Source organism: Phoca vitulina, unplaced genomic scaffold (genome assembly GCF_004348235.1).
Source record: "Phoca vitulina isolate PV1807 unplaced genomic scaffold, GSC_HSeal_1.0 scaffold20, whole genome shotgun sequence".
NCBI lineage: Eukaryota > Metazoa > Chordata > Mammalia > Carnivora > Phocidae > Phoca > Phoca vitulina.
The window spans coordinates 3,727,667-3,754,060 of record NW_022589723.1 but is presented as its reverse complement, the minus strand read 5'-3'; the positions used below and the strand labels follow the sequence as shown (position 1 = coordinate 3,754,060).

Below are 26,394 nucleotides of genomic sequence, written 5' to 3'. Positions count from 1 at the left end.
TTATGTAAGTCCTTCATTATGAAAAGGACCTGGGATGACTAGGATTAACAGCTGACAAGGAGGGAGGAGACGAAGAACTGTAAAAACCATAGTAGCCAGGACCGTGTCACGGGGTGATAGCACTGTGCGCACTTCCCCCCACTGAGAACAAACTGCTGCAACACTATGTGGTCATTGATACGGCCAATAATAGTCCCAAATTATCAAGAGGAGGGAAAGTCATATTCCCAAGCTGCTGTTCAAAGTCTTTACCTAAAATTCATAGTGAAAATTTTCCTTTAAAATGGTTAAATAAATGGATCTTGATGTTAAATGGGATGCTTCAGTGATGTGCATACTATATGGAAAACCACATTCTCCAGGAAAGAGATACATGAAATGTCACTATAATTGGAAACTTAACTTCATTCGTTTTGGTTTTTTTTTTTTTTTAATGTACTACATTTAGGAGAGTCAGATGACATCAAGATAAGGCGTGATACCAGAGATTTACTCTACTATATAACTAAACAACTAAACAACTCAGCTGATACCACAAAAAAACCCATGACTGTTGGAAGCCAAGTAAAATTTTTTGGGTCAGTAGGTATGAAACTTTCATATTTTCATTTACTAGATACTGGCAACTAATCTTCAAAATTACTAAGGCAAGAAAATGGATTTGAAACTAAAGGGAGTTTTAAATTAACCAGAAAAGCTAGTGCCCTTTCCTGGATAAATGAGCATTGGAGGTGCAGGGCCCAGCTGGTGGTCCTTAGGAGTCCTGCTGGGAGCTGCCATGTTGAGACTGCACAAGCCCATGGGTGGCAAAGTGAGAACTGAGGTTGACCAGATAGCCGACTGAAACAACAGCATTACCGATCTAAAAGGGTCGTGCAGAGGAGGGAGAATCCAAGCACAAGGCAGGGGATGGGAATGCAGAGAAGAGCTGTTAGAGAAATCCCCCAAGACATGGAAAAGTGCCTCAACCGATTTTTTATGGAGGGTTTTAGTGCAGGCCAAGAAGGAGATTTTAAGAGCCCTGGCCTGGATCAGACCAGCCTGGGTCTCCCTCTTCTTCCCCACTCCCGGCTTCCATTGCCTCTGAACACTACAACTGACCGACACTTTACTGCCATCACAATGCGAAGAAAACCTACCAATGGCCTAGAGCTTGAGAATAAACAGCTGCACGGTACCAACTGTATTAAAGAAAACAAAGTTTATATAAACAAAACTGAGCCTAAAACCTATTTGGCAAGAATTAAATATTTTCTCTTTATTCTAGAGACATTTGTAGAGTGCTAGGGCTGTGATGGAAACAGATAAATAAAGCATCATCACAGGATAGAATTAATTAATTGCCTGAAATAATTTTAAAGCTGTAGTGAAAGATTCTGTCTACAATGGTATTATTTTTCCTAATCAGGGGGCCTCTACACTTTGGAAACCTCATGGGCTTTGACTCATCTTCCCTTTGTGCACTGTTTGGAATCTCCTTTCTACTCATGTTGTGGCTACCCTAACCCCAATCCTCCTTTCTCCACCCCTGAGTTTCAACAATAGCCTTATAGCAGGACTTCTTAAACTTTCTTCCAGTCTACCTTCATACAGCGGTCTTTAGAAGGACACTTGGATACAGTGGCTCTGGAGTAGGGGGCATTGGAATTCTTTTAAAATGCCACAGGTGAGGGGCGCCTGGGTGGCTCAGTCATTAAGCATCTGCCTTTGGCTCAGGTCATGATCCCAGGGTCCTGGGATCGAGCCCCGCTTTGGGCTCCCTGCTCGGCGGGAAGCCTGCTTCGCCCTCTCCCACTCCCCCTGCTTGTGTTCCCTCTCTCGCTGTGTCTCTCTGTCTAATAAATAAATAAATAAATAAATAAGTCTTAAAAAAAAAATGCCACAAGTGATTCTGATATGCATCCTTAGGTGGGAACAAGGGCTTTAAATTGTTGCTAAATTAACATTCTGTGTAACATCCAATTATTACATTGCTCTCCTGCCCAGAAAGTTTGGTTGCCATTTATTCCTATGTTAATTCATACTTTTCTGCCTGGCATTGGCCTTCTCCCCTTCCATCCAGCTCCCCCCGCTTCCCCAACAGTGCTCATCACGGATGCTCAAACCTTCCCTGCTTACACCTGCCTCTGTGCTCTCACTTGTGGTTCTTCCTCTGCTACCTGTAAGGATGGATCCTGTCTTTGATGATGATTCCAACTCAAGGGTCATCTCTTTCACGGGTATTTTTTTGGCAGGTTCTCTGTTCCCTGAATTTCTACATCATTTACAGTCTATACCATAATGAATTATGTCAGGGGATGTATCTTATCATATACCACTGGCTTATTGTGTTAACCTTGAAGAACCATCTAGAATAAAGAACCAGTTAGAGAGTAAGAACCATGTCTTTTACATTTGTCTTCCACAGCACCTAACGTAATCACTGGTATGTTGCTTCCTGCAAGAAGTCCTCCATGTCCCACGTTTGGGTTAGATGTTTCTCCCGTCATGCTTGTGACATCTTGCTGTATCCCAGTTACATTAGAAGTGCATTCCAACTCTGCATTGCAAGTGTGTTCTTCTCTGTACATCTTTTGCAGACTGTAAACTGTGAAAGCAGGGCCCCCGTTTACCTGGTTCTAGCACTTAGTCCAGGTGTTGGTATGTAGTATGTAGTATGTGCTCAATACATATTTTTTAAACTGACTAATTAATGATTTTAAACTCTGTGTTTGGTTGAGACTGTGACAAATAGAACAAAGAGCATCCATTGCATCATAACATTTTGATTGACTTGGTTTCAGGTATAAGAAATTAACATAATCTAAACATAATGAACCTGATAACTAGCATTTGGTTGCATACTCAACTATATCATTTTCTAAGTATTACCTAAATGTGGTTTCTTGTCTATAAAATTCAAGCTCCTGGAGAGCAAAGGATAGCATTTGTTACTTCCATGTATCTCCCACAGTTCCTACCTCAGTGTTTCTTGATTTGAGGTCATTAAATGTAGTTTTTAAAAGAGCCTGTGTTATAATGTATCTGCCTGGTAAGAAACATTGGCTACTCCCTAACAAGTGCTGCATTCATTTTAATGGCCCTGGTGCACAGAGGTAAACAGAGCCTTGGCAGGCCTTCCGTAAGGGAAACTGTGTTTGCTTCCTTCATTAATTACTAATGGAACATTAAGAAGACATGCATTCTCCCCTAAGCCAAGTCAGATAATTCCTGGCACTTAAGGCTAGGGTGCTTTCAAAAGTTGAGACATGTATTGACACACCAGAGAGCATGCCCTATAGCAAACACAGGGGCGGCTGCATTGCCAAGATTGTACAAAGTTTCAAATGTATCAATACCAAGGGCGCTGATCTGTCTGTTTAACCTTTTGCACATCTTGGGTTAATGTGGGGTAATAAAGAGGAATCCCTTGAATGTCTCTGAAGGCAGACACCACAGGAGGAATTGGAAAATCCATCAGAAAGATACAGAAAGTTACAAATAGAAGGATGATCAAAGATTGACCAAGCAAAACAACAGAATGAAGAGCAGTGAGGCTAATGGGAGAAATATGATTTGTCAATTACGTTTTTACTCAATAGCCAATTAATAACACAATTAAAATGAAGAATTTATACTCTCGAACATGGCAACTCTCATATTATCAAAATGCTAAAGCAAAAACATCGAGGAATAAGAGGTTGAGAGACTTATTGGTAGTAATAGATTTTAACACATAACCATCAAATTAAGATAGGATTAAACCATCAGACTGTGATAGATATAAAATTACATCTTATTTTAAATGTTCACATGGACATTTTCCAAAAATAATACCTTTTTTTAATGCAGAAATTTTGCAGGCTACTCACTCCCATCACAAAGCAATGAAATATAATATAAATGTAAATGAAACAACCCAGCCACTTGATGATATCTATGTTTTGGGGGGCTAGAGAAATTTGAAATTGAAGGAGGTACAATGATCCTTTTAAGGATCAACTTTAATCTGACGTAATAAATTAAGACAGGCTGATACAAAGTCATTTCAAAGACAATGTGATTCCCAGGACACTAAGATCTAACCATGGTCCTCCTGAATATATTAATATTTCCAAAGGAAAAAAATGTGTTGCCCCCAAGGGGAGCTGGTTCAGTCAAAAACGCAAAAAAAGCAGGTGTCAGAGCAATAACCTTGACACATCTCATCCAGGGGAGAAGGGTGCCTCATCCAGCTGGGCTTAAATAATATAACCTATTGGCAAGATGTCCCATGGAGGTGGACGTGTGGCTATTATACGAGATGAGTGCTCTAACCCCTGAGCTATGGAGCCTTCTCCTGGAAGTGTGGCTATCACAGCCTGATTTTGACTCTAAATTCATGCACACCAACCAAGGCACCTTTTGATTTTGATTTGGCCCTTCATGTATAAGATGTACCTTTTGCATTAGAGAGCTATGTCCCAATACAATTACTAGATAGGAATTCATTCCAAGAAATAGTCTGCTATAGTGCTGGTAGAGTAAGCTTCCTAAACAGGAAAGACAGGATTACTTCACTAATGCTGGTGGGATAATTGGTTAATTATTTTACATGCACTAAAAAAAAAAAAAAGAAAGAAAGAAAAAAAAATAGAAAAACTAAAATATCCAAATGTTGGGGCGCCTGGGTGGCTCAGTCGTTAAGCGTCTGCCTTCGGCTCAGGTCATGATCCCAGGGTCCTGGGATCGAGCCCCGCATCGGGCTCTCTGTTCAGCAGGGAGCCTGCTTCTCCCTCTCCCACTCTGCCTGCTTGTGTTCCCTCTCTCACTGTCTCTCTCTGTCAAATAAATAAATAAAATTAAAAAAAATATATATCCAAATGTTGGTAGTACTCCTGAAAGGGCAACGATTTTATAAATTTATTTTTTTATTTTTTATTTTTTTAAGTAAAAATGAGCCCCCCAGGCGCCACCCAATTTTATAAATTTAAAAAGACAAGAAGAAATCACAAAGGAGAATAACAAGAGCATATCTGACTACATAAATATTAAAAACTTAGGGTTGCAAAATATTGCTATAATAACCAGAATTCCAAGTCAGAGGAAATGGGAACGTGGTTGCAGGAGATGTAACAGCCAAAGTCTTATTCTCTTTACTATGTAAAGTGTTCGTGCAAATTGATAAGAGAAACGATTAAAATTCCAAGAGCATAAACAGACAACTTTCATAAAGAAATTAAAGCTGGTACGGGGCGGCTGGGTGGTTCAGTTGGTTAAGCATCTACCTTTGGCTCAGGTCATGATCCCAGGGTCCTGGGATTGAGCCCTACGTCAGGCTCCCCGCTCAGCAGGGAGTCTGCTTCTCCCTGTCACTCTCCCTCTGTGCTTTCCCTCTCTCTCAAATAAATAAATAAAATCTTAAAAAAAAAGAAAAGAAATTAAAGCTAGTAAATAAACACATGGAAATATATTTGACTGAGCTGGTAATCAAGGACTTTAAAAATAAGACAGTAATTTTTCTAAACACCTTTTAAATTAGCAAGGAAAACAAAAATTATTTTTATAAAACCCAATGCTGGTAGAGATATTATAAAAACGGTATTCTCGTATTTTGTTGACCTTATTTTATAAATTGGTACCTCCTTTTCCAGGTTGGAAAACAGCGTGGCAATATAATATAAAGACCCATAAAAATATTTATGGCCTTTGACCTAGTAATTTGACTTCTGGGAATCTATCCTGAGAAATATTAATCCAAAATATGGAAAAAATTAAATTCCTAAGAGTAAATTGGGAAACACTAAATGTCCCACAATAGGGGAATGATTAATATGTTGTGGTACAGCCACTGGATAGAAAAACAACATAGCCATTTGTAATTATGTGAGGAGAGACCACACAGCCACATGGGCAGATGCTTGTGCTTTAATATTAAATAAACATGAATAAACACTTAAGTATAAAGAGATATGCAGAAGAGAAAGGATTGAAGAAAATATACCAAGTTTTAAGTGGTTGTTCTAGAGTGGCGGAGGACAGTGACTTTTTTCTTTCTTTCTTTTTTTAAAGATTTTATTTATTTATCTGACACAGAGAGAGAGAGAGAGAGAGAGAGAGAGCACAAGCAGGGGGAGGGGCAGAGGGAGAAGCAGGCTCTCCGCTGAGCAGGAAGCCCGATGCCGGGCTCAATGTGGGGCTCGATGCGGGGCTCAATGCGGGGCTTGATCCCAGGACCCTGGGACCATGACCTGAGCTAAAGGCAGACGCTTAACGACTGAGCCATCCAGGCGTCTCTTTTCTTTCTTTTTCTGGAAATGTGTTGTCTTTCAGCCTGTTCCCATGCCTGGCAGCAGTTGCCTCCCTATCTCTTCCTCTACCCTGCCCCCAAGTGCCACTCAAGTTTCAGCTCGTCCGGGAAGCCCTCCCCATCCTATCAGCCAAATGAAACTCTCCCTTCACTGTGCTCCCATGATGCTGTATTAACATTTCTATTAGGTCTCATATCTAATGCCTTGTGTGGAAATGGTACATGTGGAGGCATGTGTCTATTTCCACAACTAAAATTTTAAGCCCTAAAGGGCGGGAACTATTCGATTTCTTATTCTCTTTCCACAGTATAGATCACAGTGCTTTGCCTGAGTACATATTAGTTGAAATGAATTTAATTGCACTGAAATGAACTATTCTGATTCCCTGGCAGGTGGAGCCCATGAAGGTCTTCAGCACTTGGGTCCTTTTGGCAACATCCCAAACATTGTGGCAGAGTTGACTGGTGACAACATTCCTAAGGACTTTAGTGAAGATCAGGGCTACCCGGACCCTCCAAATCCCTGTCCGGCTGGAAAAACAGGTAATGGGCATGCCCTTGGGTTCTTCTCATGGATGGTAGAGTCTTTGGGAGGAAATTAAAAATTCTAACATCTGCTACAAATATTCTGAGAAATAGTATTTTTATCCTAATGACCCCCCCCCCCATGTTTTGTAGGTAGATTGGAAAGGGAAATTTATTATAGAACCCTTGGTGTGTTCTGGCGCTCAGATACACCCACATAAGACTCCCTTGCCAAAGCTTTACCTTCAGTCTCTCTCCCTCTTTAGGAATTGATGCTTTTTTTCTGCACTTGCTACTCTTTTAATAAAAATGGAGAAAGATTTTCTTCTTTTTGCCGTTTCTGTGATACAGTTGCTGCCCACTTTTAGTGTCTTTGGAACTTACTAGTTTGTGGATTATCCATGTCCACCGTTTTTCCTTACTTCCTCTGACAATTGACATTTTACCCATGTCACAAACAGCATCAATCCTGAGATACTTCCTTGGGGTCAGGAGGTGGCATGAGAGACAGTGGGTCCAGGAAGATAAGAAGTTGGTTAAGGGAGAAGCTTGCAACTTTTCTTTGCTTCTCATATCTCCCTTCCATTTTCCTACTCCCTGATGCCAAAGAGTGAATGGTGAGTGGACTCCCCTTATGGTGGGCCTTGAGCAGCTAACCTTGGTAGTTAAGAGTAGTGGCTCTAAACTCAGACTACCTGAATTCAAAACCAAGGTCAAGATATGTGACCTTGCACAAGCTAATTAACCAATTTGCACCTCAGTTTCCTCATTGGCAAAATGGGAGTTGTTGTGGGAATTAAATGAAATTATCCACGTTAAGCGCTCAGTGCAACGCCTTGCACAAAGTAAAAGATTCATTAAATGGCATCCTGATTAGCATTAGTTTTTGCTGCTAGTAAATAACGCATCACTCTCGTTGGGCTTGTGTTAACTCCTAGCACCAGAACAGTCTTTTTCCCCAAGCCTACAATAACAATAGTTGGTATTTATTACCCCTACTTTGCATGTATGGAAACTGAAGCTTAGGGCATAGCTTGTCCAAGCTTATCTACTTAGCAAGTAGCAGAGCCAAGACTCAAACCCAGGTCTACCTGATTCAGGACAGTGTGCTCAACCACCATGACATAGTGTCTTGCTCTGAAAATTGTGACAGTATTGGCCCCTCAGATTTTCTTTTCTTTCTTTTTTTTTAAAGATTTTATTTATTTATTTATTTGACAGAGAGAAAGAAAGAGTGAGAGCAGGAACACAAGCAGGGGGAGTGGGAGAGGGAGAAGCAGGCTTCCCGCCCAGCAGGGAGCCCGATGCGGGGCTCGATCCCAGGACCCTGGGATCATGACCTGAGCCGAAGGCAGACGCTTAACGACTGAGCCACCCAGGAGCTCCAGCCCCTCAGATTTTCTTAAACACAATGCAGGCTGAAAGATACTCTTTCCCTGAAAGATACTCCTCCTTTGATTTAGGGTAGGTGTCTGTTCTCTATGGGGCACAGAGCCTCTGGAGCACCCAGAGTAGTTGGATGTAACCTAGCCAATGGAGAAATACTGGGCTGGCTGCTGGAAAACCTGAATCAGTGCGCAGAGCCAATCACTGCAGCCACATTTTACGTGCTTGTAGGGTTTTGGATGGGTAGGAGGAAAGACCAGTCCAGAATTTGAAGAGCAACAGTCTCCATGGGGATTTGGTTAAACTGATTAGATATAATATGGTACAGTAGTTCTTAAAGTGTGGTCCCGGGTTGGTCCCAGGTTTCTGGCAGCATCAGCATCACCTGGAAACCTGCGGGAAATGCAAATTTTCAGGCTCTCCCCTAGACCCACTGAGTCAGAAACTCCTGGGGTAGGCCCCAGAACCTGCCTTCCATGTGATTCTGGCACATACTGAAGTTTGAGAACCACTGTTGTAGGAGATTGGACAGAGTTTGAGCCAAGAGATCTGAGGTCTAGTCCTAACTATAGTATGTCAGTCTACTTCCCTGCACCTCAGTTTCTTCATCGGTAAAATGAAGACATAGTCAGTGCCTTCAAAAACATAAATGCAGTTCTAGGCTGTCCTAGGAAAGGAAAGAGTCCAGATCTGTGTAATCAAGCACTAGTTCTATGCACGCAGGAGTTCTGAGACGGGGCAGTCCAGGCGGGCTGTTACAGCTGGGTCAGATGGCAACTCTCAGACTCTTTCTCATCACACATTGTCTGCCATTTTTCTTTGCTATCCGGCCACCAAGCAAACATGTTTCTCACTCTATGTTCTACCATTATTTTCACTCTAGAAAGGAAATCGCTGGCAAAATTTAGACATTATTTGTTTAGAGATTGCTTGAGATATGCCTCAGTGAGAATCATGACACCACACAGCTGAGCAATCCAAGAATAAAACCTTGGCTTCCCCCTCCCCTGCCATGCTCTCATCTGAATCATGGTCCCCCCACCCTGGATAGAGCAGCGGAACACAGAGAGTGCATCCTCAGGTATAGGATGCGAATCCCAGGGCACGTTTTCAGGCCCTGAGATACTGCCATTCCCAGAGCAGGGCTGTATCTCTACATCGCAGTCCGGGCCCACTCGGAAGTCCTGGAGAAACAATTATGAACAGGTTGTTAAGCTGCCCTATGCCGACTGCCTGTACTCTCTGGATTGGATGTCTCTTTCTTACGTGGTAATTGCTGTAGATGAATAAGTTAGATAAGCAGTTCCGTGAAAAGTGGGGAGCCACGTTAGGGGTTTGGTCAAACCTAATGACGCCACACGAGCTTCCTGCTGTGAAGACACTGGATGCTTCCGGCTGCTGGAAGGCTTCAGAGCAGGCTCAAGAGACCGGACTGTCTGGCTGGTTCTCGTGGACTCCTTTTAGCATTGACTTTGATGCCTCATTATCCCTTTGCAAAAGGACTCTCTTTCCTCCCCCCCCCCCCCCCCCCCCCCCCCGCCCAGCCCCATGCAAAATTCACACCCCCTCCTCTGCCGCCCACCCTTTGAAGCTATTGTCTAAAAGCACATTAGAAACAGAAAAAAGGGACTTAATTTCAGAGCCTCACGTCCTGTAATGATAGGGCTTAGGTCAAAGCAGCAGCCAAGTGGGATAACCATTCTTGGGTTTGACTAAAAGACGTGCTTATTTCAAAGAGCTGTCAGAGTATCAATTGTCATTTAAAGAGAGATGCTGGGAAAGGAACTAAAGCAGAGTGAACCTATTATGTGCGAGGTGTTCTGTGTGTGATCATCTCTTTCTCACAGCTACCCAGTCAGGTAAGTCCTTGATTCTGCCCCTCTCGTAGGTGGATGGATGGGTTTAGAGAGACAGAGTTAATCTTCCCAAGGAATTAAGACCATCTGTCACTTATGAGCTAGGATGGGAACGCTGAGCGCTGGTTCGTCTGACTCCAAGCTGCCGCCATCACCACGATAACACAGCTCAATACTGTCTCGTGATGTTGTCATTCTTATATAAGGGGCCTTTTCCAAGAAGCTGAAATTGTTTCTACGGAGCTCACCCAAGAGAAAACACCATGAGTCATGTGGAATGGAAGTATACTAGTTAAGGAACGATTTGCTCTTATAACAGATAAAAATGATAGTGGTAACACAATAGAAGGTTATTTCTCGCTCACCTGAGGTCCTGCCAGAGGTGGGTGAGGGTGTGGCAGGGGCGGGTGGTTCAGCCACCCAAAGTGCCGTCTTTCCTCTTGACCTGCGACAGTCCCAGTTGCCCTGGTTGGCAGCATGTAGCAGGCAGAGCAGCCGATGGGGTGGGGGGCAGGCGGGAGCGGGGATCATATCGGAGGTTTCTATGGGCCAGACCTGGAAACGGAATACATCACTTGTGCCCACATTCCACTGGCACAAACTCAGCCATACGACTCCACCTGATTGCAGGGCAAGGCTGTGTGCCGAGGGGGCAAGGGAAGTGGGTTTGGCGAGAAGCCAGCCAGTCTCTGCCACAGGTGGGAGGAGGAGTGAGAGCTTGGGACGAGCAGATTCCAGAGTGACTGATGTGGACAGATGCTTACCTTGGGATGTCCGGTTGTTTTGGAATAAATTCACTCTTAGAATAACAATAGATGCCTGGGCCATTCCTCAAAAACCTTTTGCTGTTTGCAGTAGATGACGGATGTCTAGAGAACACCCCCGACACAGCAGAGTTCAGTCGAGAATTCCAGTTGCACCAGCACCTCTTTGATCCAGAACATGACTATCCAGGCTTGGGCAAGTGGGTAAGTCCAATCTTAATGACTAGTAGATCTTACACTCTGATACTCCGAAGGTACTGACGGCAAGGATGAGCAATGTGGGTGGGGTGAGAGAAGAAAAATTGCTTGGAAGCTGATTTTTCAGGAATCTCTGGTTGAGAGGGAATTCAAGTAATTACCAAACCACATGCATGTCTAGGATGCAAGATACCAACCCATCCCAAGAGTCAGTGACCTAAACCCGTCTCAGCAACTGAAGTCTCCGGAGACTTTGATTCTGGTCTCCTCCACAGCCTGTGTCATAACACATCCTAAAGTCTCACCACGGTTTCACAAAGGTCATACAGGAAGTATATGGGCTGTTTTTTTTTGTTGTTGTTGTTGTTATTTTTTGGTAAAAAAGGATACTGAAAAAATTTGCAAATTATCTCTCTAGACTGAGGGAGATGATCTCTGTGGGACCAAGGAAAAATGATGTCAGAAACTTAGAAACAGGGGCGCCTGGGTGGCTCAGTCCGTTGAGCGTCCGACTCTTGGTTTCGGCTCAGGTCGTGATCTCAGGATGGTAAGATTGAGCCCTGCATCAGGCTCTGCGCTCAGCGTGGAGTCTGCTTGAGATTCTCTGCCTCTCCCACTCATGCTCTCTCTCTCTCTCTCTAAAATACGTAAATCTTAAAAAAAAAAAAAAAAAAAAAAAGGAAGTTTAGAAACAGACATATGTAATTCTGCTCTATGGAAAGAGAAGAAAAATTCCAAGATGTGGAGCAGTGAACTTGCTGTCAGTACAAGGCAAGAATCTCTAACTGTCCATTAAAGAAATTGTAGGCACTTGGAAAGAGAAATCATCACCATTTGGCATATGTTTGTTAAAACCAAGTTTTGTCAATCTGACTGTACTCTTCTACTCGCCAGTGTTATTCATTTAGTTGTCAGCTTGATGAGGGAAATGGAGTGACCATGGTGCATTTGGACCTCAGCAAAGTACTTGATGAGCTCTTTCATGATCTCCTCTTGGAATAGGTGGAGAGATGCAGCCTCGGCAAGAGAACCTCACCAAAAGGGAGCTTGTGAAAGAGTCCATGTCCACAGGGAGAGAGACCGCACATGGTATCCTGCATGTCTTGGTGCTATCCCACTCCACATCTTTAGAAATGTTTGTAATAGAAAATATAGAACACGTACTTATCAGCTTCTCAAAAGATGACGCAAAGTTAGAAGGGAGAGCACTGAATGACAAGAGTCAGGACTCAAGAAGATCCCAGCAGGCTCGGACAATGAGTCAAAGAAGATCACGACTGAATGGGGATATAGCTATGCTCCGGTGGTCGGGCCTATGCAATCAAATGCAAAAGCCCCGTGAGAAAAGTGGGAAAGTACTAAGAAGTGTTAATTCATGTGTAAGTTGCTGGTCAGTACATCTGTGGCAGGAGTGAATGAGCAGATATTCCTGCCTAAGCCTTTCTAGAGTTATCGGTCCCTGCTCAGTTAGTTCATTGCTGGCAGCTGACGTTGCTTCCGTCATTACTAGGGCCATCGTAATCTTAGGACTAAAATCCCTCCCTTTCTTTAGACTGTTTTAGAGAGAGATGCCTCTCCTCATGAATCACCACTTTCATTTTTCCATTACCTTGCTTTAACATTGCATTGAATTGATTCCCTCTACGCTTGATGTGGACACATTTCCCATCTTAAAACACCACAGCAGCTTTAATTTTGCTTCCTCCAAAATGCATTAATGCTATTTCTGTTCTTTTTCATAAGTGGTTCTGTTAGGGAGACTTGGTTTATGGAGCCATTCTGAAGCCTCTAGCAGAATTTAAACATGTTGAATTACATAGGCAAACATCTATAGGTTCTGGAATAGGAGGCTGAACTCATGAAAGTCTTCTATAAAAGAGGTTATTCTGGTGGCATATGGAAGGACGGAATAGAGAAGGAACAGACTAAGGGCAAGAAAAAAATATATGAAGTAATTCCAGTTATGAAGGCCACGAATATAGTGGATTCAAGTGAACCTCACCAATGTGATGAGAACCTATGACATTTCAAAGGCAGCTGGGGAGCTGACTAGAACCGGTATATGGAGTAAATATAGCATGAGGAGGAAAGAAGAGCTATGCCAAGTTTACGGGAAATGGACGGCATAACTTTTCCTCTGAGGGGAGTTTTTAAAGGATGGAGTGAAGAAGAGAAGAAGGAGGTAGGAGGGAAAAAGGGGAGCAGAGAAGGTAGGAAGGAGTAGGAGGTTACAGAGGAGCCCTGGGAAGGACTCCACAACAGAGGGGCAAAGTGTTGCCAAAGAAAAGCAAAGGCCAGGTTCAGCAAAGAACAAGTGGAAGATACGGAGCCTGCTTTGTTCCAGGCGCTGTGCTAGGTGCTCGATTTACAATTGTCTTCCAGACATGGGACTGGTCTTCCATGAGCTTACCACTTCGTGGTTGAGGTGAAATGCATGAAAACACAGTGAACCCAACGTAGCGCTGTCCAGTTTCATATTCTAGCTATCCCGTGAGCACCACGGCAAAGAGGGAAGAGAAGGGCGGAAGAATACCCAAGACGGAGGCCTTGCACCGCCAACTGTACGATGGTCCTCGAGGAAGTTGAAGGCACCCTGAAGAACTGGTAGGCTGGAAATGAGCAAAAGGAAGCAGGAGAGAGACTGCGGGCAGAGAGCCCTTTTGAGGAAGCAAGAAAGATGGAAACTTCTCTCTTGGGAACTTTCCTTGCCTTTTCTTGAAAACCTGGACAGATTACTATTACAGATCAGTGACCAGGAACAATGTGTACACACTTTTTATCATTTGTAATTATGTGTTTATTTAAACTTAAGTTTCTCTCGTTTATTTTCCCATTACCGCCTGGCAGTGAAACATGATTTTCTTGATCTTTTTTTTTTTTTAAGAATTTATTTATTTGTCAGAGAGAGAGAGAGCGAGAGGGCACAAGCAGGGGGAGCAGCCGAGGGAGAGGGAGAAGCAGGCTCCCAGCTGAGCAAGGAGCCCGATGCAGACCTCGATCCCAGGACCCTGGGATCATGACCTGAGCCAAAGGCAGATGCTTAACCGACTAGGTGCCCCGATTTCCTTGATCCTCACTTGGAAGTGTGAATTGAGTACAGTAGTCTTCCTTATCCAAGGGGGATTTGTTCCAAGACCCCCCGTGATTCCTGAAACTGCATAGTACCAAACCCTATGTATACTGTTTTTTCGTATACATACATGATAAAGTTGAATTTATAAATTAGGCACAGTAGGAAATTAACAACAGTAATTAATAATAAAATAGAGCAATTATCACAAGACACTGTAATAAAAGTTATATGAATGTGGTCTCTCTCTCTCAAAAGATCTTTATTGCACCTATACTACCCTTCTTGTGATGAGACGAAGTGGGGTGAATAACGTAGGCATTGTGATGTAACAGTAAGTGACCATATATCAGAAGAAGGATCATCTGCTTCCAGACCGTGGTTGACCACCGGTAACTTAAAACCGTGGAAAGCAGAATCTCGGATAAAGGGGAACTGCTGTATGTCTTGCTTTTCTATGCTGGGGTTGAGAGGCCTTCCTCCCTGTTTATAGAGAATGATGGTCTCAAGCCTGTCCTAAGCTCAGCCGGATTGTAAGTTAACAAAGTAATGGTCTTGCACAAGAGAATGGCACACAACACCATGATTCCTTATATGCTAATAACATTTGTCTGTTTTTGACATTAGCTGGAGCTCAGCTAGGTCTTTAGCAGTGATTCATATATTATAAATATCAGCGTCTGTCTTGTTTCCTGCATTACTTTCTCTTTGTTAATGCATCAAGACGCATTTGTTAAATGCACATCACATGCCCTCCAGGCCTTCTGTTAGATGACGGGAATGAAGATGAAGAGTCATTGTATTTTATTATATGGTAGTAAATAGTAGTATTTATTGAGCAGCTACTGTGTGCCAGACATTGTGCTAAAAACTGTACGTGAATTATCTCATTCGATCTGCCCATCCCGATCACTCCCATTTTACAGATGAGAAAATCCAGGCTTAGGGGGTGTTGGGTAGCCTGCCCAACACCACAGAGCTGATGATCAGCGGAGCTGGGATTTGAACTGGACCATCTGACTCCAGGAGCTCTTTAAAAACAGATTCCTTATCGTTTCGTGGCTCATGGCTCATAATGCGTCCTGTACAGGGGTCTCATCGAGTCCTGTCTAGGACTGGCTGCCTTCTGGACAGTGTGTGTGCCCCCAGCGCCGAGTGGCTATACCCACAGGCTGGCCGCCGTAGGTATCGGTCGCCCCCTCCTTCACACAGTAATTGCTCACTGCTACTCAGGAAAAAGTTCTCTCGACAAGCAAATGTTTCTCTTTTCCGAGTGCTTTTCATATCTTTTCATCAGCCCGTTTGGGGTGAGTAGGGTCTCTTTCTTCCCCGGAAGCAGCTGATCACAGCCAGAGCCTGAGCCAAGAAAGAAATGGGGCAACAAGGACCCTCTCTGCCTTTCTTTGTCTTTCAGGACCTCAACCCCGCTAAAGAGTCACTTGGGGTTTGCCTCATGTTTCCGTGTGATTAGCCTTGAGTTATGCCTTTCTGAGATGTTCCTCTTACTGTTGACATCAGGACACATGTGATGCCACTTTGTCCCAGATTTGGTAGTGACCTGGTCTAAGTGATGTCGGCCAGGTTTCTCAAGTGTAAAATTACTGTTTTTTTTCCCTTTGAAATTAATAATCTGTGGGGAGATACTTTCAGACTGTATACATGTTCTGTCCCCATTGAACTTGAGCCAACAATTTTAGTCTCCTTTGATGATACTCGCCAGAATCAATGATAACTATGGTAGTTGTCAAATGGTGATTTTCAACTCTCTTACTCATTCTACATTTATTGGCTGGCATTCTACTCTAAGCAAGGGTCTCCCCTCTTCCCCCATTTATTCATTTATGTATTTAAAAACTGGTTTATTTGATGGTTTGTAGATTCTTATTATTACTTATTTTGGTGTTTAAACTGTCCTAGATTTAGCCAGTGGGAGTCTCCAAGCTGGCTTCTCTGTCCTTTTGACATGACTCACCACTTTCTGAGCACGTTCCTCCCTTATGGCACAATTAGATATTCCAGCTTCATTGATCCTCGTACTTTCCCTGCCCTGGCCCTGGAATCAGACATTCTCCGAGAAGTCTCCCTGGTTCCATTTAGGAATGGAATTTGAAACCAAGATCTGGGCAGTTGTCCAAAATCTTGATGGCACAGTGGAAAGCCCTTTTTGTGAACTTGAACCTGCTACTCACATGGAAAACAGGCTCACCACTCCCCCATCCCCACCCCATCTACAAGGAATGGGTGTCAGGGGAGGGGGCTGCTTTCTTCTGGTTCCTTTCGTATACTTCTCTTACCCTGTGCCTAAGAATCCTTGCCTTTAAATCCATTCAATAGCAGAGCTAGTCAGGAGTGCCCCAGCCCCTTTCATGCAGGTGTGGGAAAGCATCATCCGGCTAATCCTAACCCTGGGTCTTAGGCAAACCCAGGGACCATCTCTGAGAGGAAGACTTGCTAGACTTTTTGCACTTCTTTTTGAATGAAGGCTGTTCGTTGGTATCATCTGCCCCACAACCTTCTAAAGGAGATGAAAGACAACGATGCCGCCTTCACCCTGCTGGTGGCGCAGTGGAGCTCTGCCGCGGCGGAGGGGCTGCCCCACCCATCCTTCAGGCTTCAGGCTCCAGGCCCCGTGCCCTCCCACCCACTCAGGCGGCGGACCCTGACGATGCACATGAAGAGCCTCTGTCCTGGCCCCCCATCTCCCAATCCCCTTCCCCAGCGTCGGCACAAGCTCCCAGACGTTCTCTGCGCAGCAAGAGTTGTTACATCCACGGAGAGGCAACTACAGACGACAAGAATGAGCCTCACGGCGATGTGCTCATTCTTCGAGGGTGTGGTCTGCACGTCTGCCTTTCCTCCCTTCCAATATTAGATTGACCAGTTCCCCAAGTGAGCGGGGGGCCGAGGCTGCGGCCAGTACCGGCCTTTGTGGCAGCGGAGGCCCCTTCACTCCCCGGCGCCGGTCTCCCTGCATAGTTGAGGTTCGGGCAAGAGATAACGCATCGTAAATAGCGGGTGGGGTAGATATTAATGAACATGAAAATTATGAAGCTCATTCTTGGCATTTGTCATTTTCGTTTCCAAATCTACCATTAAAAAAAAAAAGTCTCTATATCCAAACAGTTCAGAGGATAAAAGCGTTGTATAAACTTGTTCCTTAACAGAACTGTCATCTCTTTAAAAAAAAAAAAAACAACAGTGTCAGTATATTTTATTTAGAGTAAGATGAATCATCTCTTTTATACATTATTTCCCTTCTGATGAAAAAAAAAAAAGCCAACACAAATATGTCCCCCCAATGCCCCTTCTCCCGTTCTGCCTTCAGATTAAGTGTTCTGTCGTCTGTAATCTCAGTAGAAGAGAAATCTGCGGAGCATGTGTCCGATATTCTAGAGCTCATTTAAGTCCACTATGTGTTTGAAATACAGCAATATGTGGAAACACTTATACAAACTGTGGTAACGGAGCCCGTTTTTTTTTTTTTCCCCCAACATAGCTTTCCTTCTGCCAAGAAGTTTTTTGGCAGTTTTTAAAAGGTTCACTCTATTAAAAATGTTATAGACCAAATGGTTTTCCGATTGTCTTGACTGGGGGCACACACTGACCGAAGCCACAGGAGGAAAGGTCGCAGAAGTCAGAAGGTCTCGTTTATTGACATAGAGGATTGTTATTAATAGTCAGACACTCCTCTAGAGAACAGTTTATGTGTAAAGCTCATAAAAAGGGAGTTGGGTACAAAAGTAAAACAAGATAAAACTTTGTTTTAAACAAAGGCTGTTCAAAGTGAGGAGCCGAGTTTCCAGTGCCCCGTGTGTTTTAGAATGTCGTATTTTCCTGTTTATATGATTGTTGGTGACACTGGGGTGCCTTGGGGCATTGCAGAGAACTTTATTAAAAGCTACACAACCACCAGCTTTTCTCTTGTGGTCTATCTTTCTGACACAACATTCCTTTCATCTAGCTTTGTTTCCAAAATATGCGTATGCAAATATCCAGGGGGACACACCAAGTATTGCTTCTAAAATAGACGCTCACCAAATTTGATCCATACTTGTGCATTTGTGTTTTCTTTTTCTCCCCATTCTAGAACAAGAAACTCCTTTATGAGAAGATGAAGGGAGGACAGACACGAAGGCGGAGGGTAATGTGTGGTGGGCTGGGCTGTTGGTGGGACGCCTGGAGCTTTCTGAGTGTAACTCACCCTCCGTTGTCGGAAAATAGCCGAAGCCTCTCACGTGCCATCCTGGGAGGGCACGACTGGGGTCCCGGGGAACAAGGGCCATGCCGTCGGTTCCTGCGATGGTTTGCCCACGATTTAGCGCGTGGTTCTTAGCGGAGCCCCTCTTGGTGGTGATCCAGCCACCTCCACCGCATTCGTGAAATGTGGATTGCATCCCTGCTCTGGGTGTGGGAATTCAGGGAGCACATGAGGGTGTCTTTCCTCAGAGGGGCTCTAGGCCACTGGGGGCAACTGCTCACACATTTGCACCAATTATATAAAAACACAAGACAGGAACAAGGAAGTGCTTGCTGAACTGCAAGCTCCAGGCAGTAATTTTGAAGGAATGTAGGGGTAAAAGATGAGATGACCAAACCTCATTCCTCCTACATACCTTTTTCTTCGCCTAGCTAACCTGATGTACAATCCACTAGATCTGTTATATTTGTCTGCTGGCGGGTGAATTTGCTGGCAGGCTTAGGTATTTACCATCTCAGGGCGGCCCGGGGTGGCACGTTGGTCTGGGGGTCGTGCACGGAGCCGCTGTGGTGTTGCCTCTTGTAAAGCTGAATGTCAAGTTTGCTCTGAGTTTCCAGTGCATTTTATGGCCCCGAGGCTGAATCAGTGATCAGTGTCTGTTCTGATAATCCATGGGTGCCCTCGTGGACAGAAGTGCCTGGCCCCCTGCTTTCTTTTTCTGATCAGGTGGAGGAGAAAGTTCAAGTCCTGTTCTTCTGCAGCGTAGTGCTGCCAGAGAGTAACCACGTTAGTTATACAAACCAAACCGTATACCCAAGGCCACTGACTGTTTATTTAGAATGGCAAGTGCCTGGATCCTGGCAACATCTGGGAATCTGGACATTGGTAGTTTCGGCCGGCCTGCATGCTTCTGCCGAATCCGGTCAGGGTGCTCGAGGAGGTGTCGATTTTCTGGATGCAGCATTAATTGACGGGCCCCCGCGACAGAAAGTTCCAAGCCCTGCGCTGCCTAACAAGATACAAATGACGCGTAGCCAGTTTTCTATTGAGAAGCAAAGTTGTCTGGAAACAGATCTTCTTCCGGAGAGTTCACAGGGTCATTAGAGTTTTTTTAGGGGGGCGATTACAGTTTCCGATGGCAAATGGTGGCAGAAAGGGTCCGAAGGGTGTAATGTGGTCTTGAGAAAACATCAAGAAATTCTATTTCAGGAGCTCACAATACACAATTTATCAGTAAGACGGCTTGAATATCTCCCCGTGGCACAACAAGAACATTTCCAAATAAGACCAATGACCGACCCCAGATGAATAACTTAGCATGAAGCTTTAATTGTCTTTATTTCCTGGCTCACCATTCCTTCTGCCCTGACTTGGTTAATGACCGTGGGTCAGGATTCAGGTCATTTTTCCGTGAGACCTGTGATTACCAAAACTCAGAATTCTGGCTAGGACACATGTTATAAAGGATTGTACTTTGGCCTCAACTTCCTCCACATAGGAAAGGCTTAGAATTTATGAAAATAAGGGTCATTTTGACCCAGTGGTATCAAGTTCTTCCTCTTCTCAGACAGCTACAAAAATTCATGGTCATGCCATAAATCCTGGCCTTCTCAGGACTGATGAGGAAACAGAACTTGCTTCAGGTGATGCTTCCACTTAATTGAAAGCCTCAGGTGAAGTTTCCACTTAATTGAAGACTTTACTCACCTCCTCAAGTGCACCAATCACCAAGGCTGTCTCCAGCGAAGCTCAGTACCTGCTGTGGATTTCCAAAGGACATCAAAAGCAGGAATCTGATCCCAATGTTTCTTCCAGTTATGAAATGGAAAAAATGTTCTCTCTGTAACCTAGCCAGTCTCTCTCACGCAGGAGACAAGAGAAATATATAAGTGCCTTGAGTTTTTCAGAGGTTAATTAAAACCAAGTATCATGCTATTATTCCTCTTATGTATAGGATTCAATACTAATGAACACTTATCAAAAAAAGTTCAAGTGATTGTTCCCTCTGCTTCCTCATTAATTTACTTCCCCTGCCCTCCAATATTTGTCATTTTCTGGGTCTGGGCAGAAGGACTTGCTCCTGTGAAAGTCCCTTTACCAAGACGGATCCTCCCTGGAGTTACAACAGACTCCTAGGTGGTTTTTATGTAACTTTCTGTATTCGATCAAATCCAATTGAATTCTGAGTTGCTTCATGAGTAAAAGGTCAATTTCCCTTTAAATGATCACCTTTGCAAACTATAACTGTTAAGATGTATCTTGTCAATATTTGAAATCTACTATTTATCTTATTTAAAGGGTTTATCAACCTTTTATTCCCATACTTGGGAAGTATGAAAATCTCATACCCTTTTTAATGTCTTAGAATTTTCAGAATAAATATTATTACTAAAAAACAATGAAGATATTTATGGTATTGAGTGCACTTTTTCAGTCTACACTTGCTTCACTTACCCAGAGATTCTAACATGACTCTGGAGTAAGCCAGGCCATTCTAGTGGACAATCTCTGATATAAAAAGTATTTTTGTTATTCTAAGTATTTTAAGGATGCCTTCCCAGCAAAGTGCTGTGTTTTTGTGACATGTCCCTGTTCAGATATGAAGGCATCGCACACTTTGTAATTCTCAGCTTGTTTGTAATGCATTTTTGCTGGATGAGTAGGGCCTTTCATGATTCATGCTTTCAGCTGTGAGAATGTGGAAGGACATTTACAAATACTAAAGTTAGGGTCCATTTCTTTTGGAGAATGACCTGCTCACCCTTCAAAAGAGCCAAGGCAGACAGTGTCCCCTTGGCGAGAGACCCACCTGTGAACTGCCACCCTTCATTCACGGGGACTTGGGATTGCTGATCATTTGTAACTATAGCTTCTTCCTTATATTTTTGTTCAGTTACCGGAAGGTGACTTCAATAAACAAATAGCTTCCAAAACGTTTGAAATTTTTTCTGCTTGCTAAATACTATGTTGTAAAGCTCCAATTACTAGTTCAAATCCAAACCTCAAAAAATAGATATGTATTAGAGAAGGACTGGAAAAACCTTGACTCATTCAGAGGAGCAACAGATGAAAGATTTCAGACTACGAAGTCTTGAGTCAAAAATAAAGCCACCTTGTGTATAGCTTAGTTCTTTTCTTTAGCTTTTGAACTTGAGTGAGGGAAGAATTCTAGGGCCGCTGATGGATCCTCTTGAGGTAGAACACTGGCATGGAACCAGTACAGCAACGGGATGTCCTATGACCAGTCTGCAGATGCTAATTCCCGCTTGGTCCTGCTCTGTCGTCTTCTTTAGAACATTCTTATAATTTGATGCATTTCCTATGCTCTCTCCCACTAAATAAGGCCATAGAATAATAATGTTATTTTGTATGGGGCTTGGTACCTAAGTTAGTAGTGAGAACTTACTAGCTGGCTCACTCTAAATCTTTGTACCAAAAAGCAGGCGGGAGACATAGTCCATCTGATAAAGAACTCTTTGGTTGCGTGAAAGACACAATTAGACACATCTGTCAGTCAGACGCCCAGGTATTGAAGATGCACTGGAGTAATCATTTGGTAGGTGGTACGTACCACTGTTACCTTGTTTTTATTTTTATTTTTTTATTTTTTATTTTTTTAAAGATTTTATTTATTTGACAGAGAGAGACACAGCGAGAGTGGGAACACAAGCAGGGGGAGTGGGAGAGGGAGAAGCAGGCTCCCCGCGGAGCAGGGACCCCGATGCGGGGCTCGATCCCAGGACCCTGGGATCATGACCTGAGCTGAAGGCAGACGCTTAACGACTGAGCCACCCAGGCGCCCCTTGTTTTTAAACCCAATAGGCCAGAAGCAATTCTCACTCACGTCTTTTGTGAGATGTCTGTATCTGATGTTCAGGTATAATACCAAACCATATTTTTTTCAGAGTGTCAATCCGTATCTACAAGGACAGAGACTGGACAATGTGGTCGCCAAGAAGTCGGTCCCCCATTTTTCAGATGAGGATAAGGACCCAGAATAAAGTGAAGATGCCGGGTAGGCACCCACACCACCCGTTAGGCCTCAGTACAGCTTATGCGCACGTGTGATTAGAGCCCCTGTGAATGGCAGCATGTTTCTAATTTAGACGAGTACGGATGAAAAGCAGCTGTATTTTAATACTGCATCGTCCTTCACACTGACAGCTCTGCTCTCTACTACTTTTTTCTTTTTAAATATGGATCTGCGATGAACATTAAAATTAAAGTGTATATATCAACAACAGCAAAAAGCAAGACTATGAATGAAATGTCCTCAGATTTCTTGCAGTTTAAAATGGTGTTTCGGGCTGCACTCTTTTGGCAAAGTCTGTGAAAAGCTGGCATTTGATTTTGATTATGTAGTTCACCCGGCCCGTGGGCGTTGTTACACATCAGTAAAGAAGACAGTACTCAAGAGGAGGAACGGACACATTTCACTTGGCTACATCTTAATAAATGTGTATGCAAGCACTGGTGTGTGAAGCTTTTTTATTTAGATCATTATAAAAACAATTTATTTGCTTACTAGAACAAACTCGCAAATAGGATCTTATCTGATCTTAACACTAATACAGTGAAGTAAACGGGGGCTGGCACCGTATCTCCATTTTAGAAATGGGGGGACCGAGACCCCTGGCTTCCATGAAAAGCTGGAACTCGTACAGCCAGTACCTGGTGACTGAAGTCTTTGACTTTGAGTTATTGTGTTTATTCAGCAAATACCGGGTTTCTGCCCCATGCCAGGCATAGGGCTGGGCTCTGTGGGCGCATCGGGGACTCAGGCTGACACCACCAAGGTCCCCAGGCAGCGGAGCCTACAATCCAGGTCACAAAGCAGCTCTCGGTGAGCAGAGAGTAGGTCAGTCACCTCCCCTCTGCTTTTATTTATTTATTTATTTATTTTGTAAAATAATATTCCTCTGTTTTGTTTTTTTTGTTTTTTTTTTTTTTTTAAGATTTTATTTATTTGACAGAGAGAGAGACAGCGAGAGTGGGAACACAAGCAGGGGGAGTGGGAGAGGGAGAAGCAGGCTTCCCGCGGAGCAGGGAGCCCGATGCGGGGCTTGATCCCAGGACCCTGGGATCATGACCTGAGCCGAAAGCAGAGGCTTAATGACTGAGCCACCCAGGCGCCCCATCCCCTCTGCTTTTAAAGGGTGGAGCGGCAGGTGCAGGCGCGCGCTCCCCAGCCTGTTTTTTGTTTTTGTTCTTTTTAAAGATTATTTATTTATTTGAGAGAGAGAGAAAGAGCACAAGCAGAAGGAGAAGCAGGCTCCCCGCTGAGCAGGGAGCCCGATGCAGGACTCGATTCCAGGACCCTGGGATCATGACCTGAGCCGAAGGCAGATGCTTAACTACTGAGATGCCCAGGCGCCCCTCCCCAGGCTGTTTCTGAAAAGGTGTGCAGTTTTCACTCAGCGGAGTCCTCCCAAGTCAGAAAGCCAATTCAGAAGAAGGCTGGCAGGATTCAGCGCACTGGTGAGATCATTCCCGTGTGCTCCAGCACTCTTCACTGTAAAGAAGTTACACGAGTTGCAGGCTTTGATATCACTGGCCTCAACTTCCTGGTCTATGAGAGGGAGACCGCAGTGAGAAGGCACCGAGGGAGGAAGATGGATCGTTCTTGGTTTTAATTTTAATGAACGCACATTAAGTCTAAATGTCAGCGATTTATGGAATAGAAACAGCCTGACCGTCTTCAGTTAACGTGTGAGTCTGTTATGATCAATTATAGAAATCAAGAAAGGCATCGGCACCTTTTTCGTAGCAGGAGACAGTTTTTCTAGAGAGCTCCTGCAGGCAGTTTCCCCATATTTCACAGCAGGATTTCTGAAGCACCCTGGTCACCTGATTCCCAAAGATCATTCCCATGTGTCCTAGAGCCCTGCAGAGCTGGGTGGGCTTACCCCATGAATCTTGCGTTTTGTTGGCTTTTAGTTACTTTTCATACCAGTTTTAACTTTCGTAGAAAAACCAAAGGATATCTCTTTTTCTGAGATTGGACAGAAGGAAGGAAAAATGGCTAAAAGCAGATGTTTTGAGATCATGAAGAAAGAAGTGTAGGTGAAGCAGGGAGGAAGTAAGGTCACTGGGCCTGTGTTTAGCCCGTTTGCCCTCAGATGCGTTCTGTGCCCTGTTCTCTGAAAGGCAGGCTGGGTTTCCAAGGCTCTCTTGTCAGTGGAGCTCTGCCCATGTTTAATGTGAGGTCACTGAGAGGAGAGTAGAGGGTGAAAGAATGGGAGGAAGCAAGGTATTGTGCTTTCTCTCCCAGTAGCTGCATCTTCCCTAAGGACCCATCTCCTGCTAGGTGAGCATGGTGTCCGGGCTCCAGTCATGTTGCCTCTTCCCCTGGTCCCTGCAGCATAAGGAGGCCATGGCTTCTGCCATATTGTTAATCCCCGGGTTATTTCACCCACCCCTGTATGGCTTCCTGGTTCTTCCATCACCTGTGTAACCAGTTTTCTGTATTAAATTCCTTCTGTTTGAAATATTTAGTGTTTTCTGTTTTCCTTTTTTTTTTTAAGATTTTATTTATTTATTTGACAGAAACACAGCGAGAGAGGGAACACAAGCAAGGGGAGTGGGAGAGGAAGAAGCAGGCTTCCCACTGAGCGGGGAGACCAATGTGGGGCTCGATCCCAGGACCCTGGGATCATGACCTGAGCCAAAGGCAGGCACTTAACGACTGAGCCACCCAGGCGCCCCTTGAGTGTTTTCTGTTTTCCTGATTGGACCTTGCCTGATAGAGTCATCCATCGGGGGAATCAAGAATCAAGTACTGTGAGAAAAATTTAGAACGACCAAGGTGGAGAACAGATAGGATGGTACTTCTCGATCGTTCATGTGAATATGATTCACTTGGGGATATTGTTAAAAATGCACACTCTGATGCAGTAGATCCAGGATAGGCCTTAGATTTTGCATTTATTTTAAGTTTCTAGGTGATGCTGATGCTACTGGTCCATGAACAACATCTGAGTAGCACAGAAATAGGGGAGTAGGAAAAGATGAGTGGAAGTGGGTGAACTGCACCGAGAGACCAGCTTAACTTAGTCTGAATTTATAAGGACGTTGTCAGCATTGCCACTCTGAGCACCTTTGGAAGAAAAGCAGAAGGCAGACAAGAGAGTGAGCCCCGTGGTAGAACATGAACAAGTCAAAGATCCTAAATCCCCAGAGAAAGCAACACTGAGATGCCCCGGTATAGATTTGAGACTTTGTTATGGTTCCGGCTGAGACCAGTGATTTGAGAAGTCAAAAGAATGTAGGAAATGAGGTGGGCCAAAATAAAGTCAAGGAGTTGGCAGTTGGGGGCAGGGGGAAGCTGAGTTTGGATTCTTTTTTTTTATTTTTTAAAGATTTTATTTATGGGGTGCCTGGGTGGCTCAGTCGTTGGGCATCTGCCTTCGGCTCAGGTCATGATCCCAGTGTCCTGGGATCGAGCCCCGCATCAGGCTCCCTGCTCAGCGGGGGGCCTGCTTCCCTCTCTCCCTCTCCCACTCCCCCTGCTTGTGTTCCCTCTCTCGCTGTGTCTCTCTCTGTCAAAGAAATGAATAAAATCTTAAAAAAAAAAAAAAGATTTTATTTATTTATTTGTCAGAGAGCACCAGCAGGGGGAGAGGCAGAGGGAGAAACAGGCTCCCCACTGAGCAGGAAGCCTGATGTGGGACCTGATCCCAGGACCCTGGGATCATGACCTGAGCCGAAGGCAGATGCCCAACGACTGAGCCACCCAGGCATCCCTGAGTTTGGATTCTTGACAAAGGAAAATTTTCAAGGGACAATAAATGATGTCTCAGTTGGGACAACTACAAAGAAGTAGTTAGAATTGAGTGGAGTTAAAGACCAATGGTCTTGAAGAAGTAGAAAAACCATGAGGTCAGGAAACAAAAGACAGAATCATCAATGTGAGAGGTAAAGTCTTCAAGCTGGAGAGGGGAAGGTCAGGGTACCAAGGTTCTGTACAAAGTCAAAGCTGCACCACAAGCTTGTAGAGTGCAGGGTTAACCTGAGATCCAGGATATTCTGACACTAACTGGAATTCCGAGTGCTGATGCATGTATGTTTTTTTTCTTTTTCTTACAAAGTTCTAGATTCTCAAAGGGATCTGTGACCCTCAAAAGGTTAGA

At 44.0% G+C, this 26,394-nt stretch overlaps 1 protein-coding gene across 5 annotated transcripts in view; it reads left to right on the top strand.

The window, feature by feature from the left end:
• LOC116640263 (neuroendocrine protein 7B2) overlaps nt 1-22,735 on the top strand; it is a 55,681-nt gene extending 32,946 nt beyond the window's left edge. The window contains exons 3-7 of one of the 5 annotated variants that reach the window (XM_032417138.1): nt 449-586; nt 6,662-6,811; nt 10,894-11,003; nt 18,155-18,208; nt 22,171-22,735. In XM_032417138.1, the coding sequence (XP_032273029.1) occupies nt 449-586; nt 6,662-6,811; nt 10,894-11,003; nt 18,155-18,208; nt 22,171-22,266 (548 nt within the window). In that variant the 3' untranslated portion in view covers nt 22,267-22,735. Of the gene's footprint in view, nt 1-448; nt 587-6,661; nt 6,812-10,890; nt 11,004-18,154; nt 18,209-22,170 lie in introns of all 5 variants that reach the window. The other 4 variants (XM_032417137.1, XM_032417139.1, XM_032417141.1 and 1 more) reach the window with 4 other exon arrangements.
• Nucleotides 22,736-26,394: the final 3,659 nt, after the last annotated feature.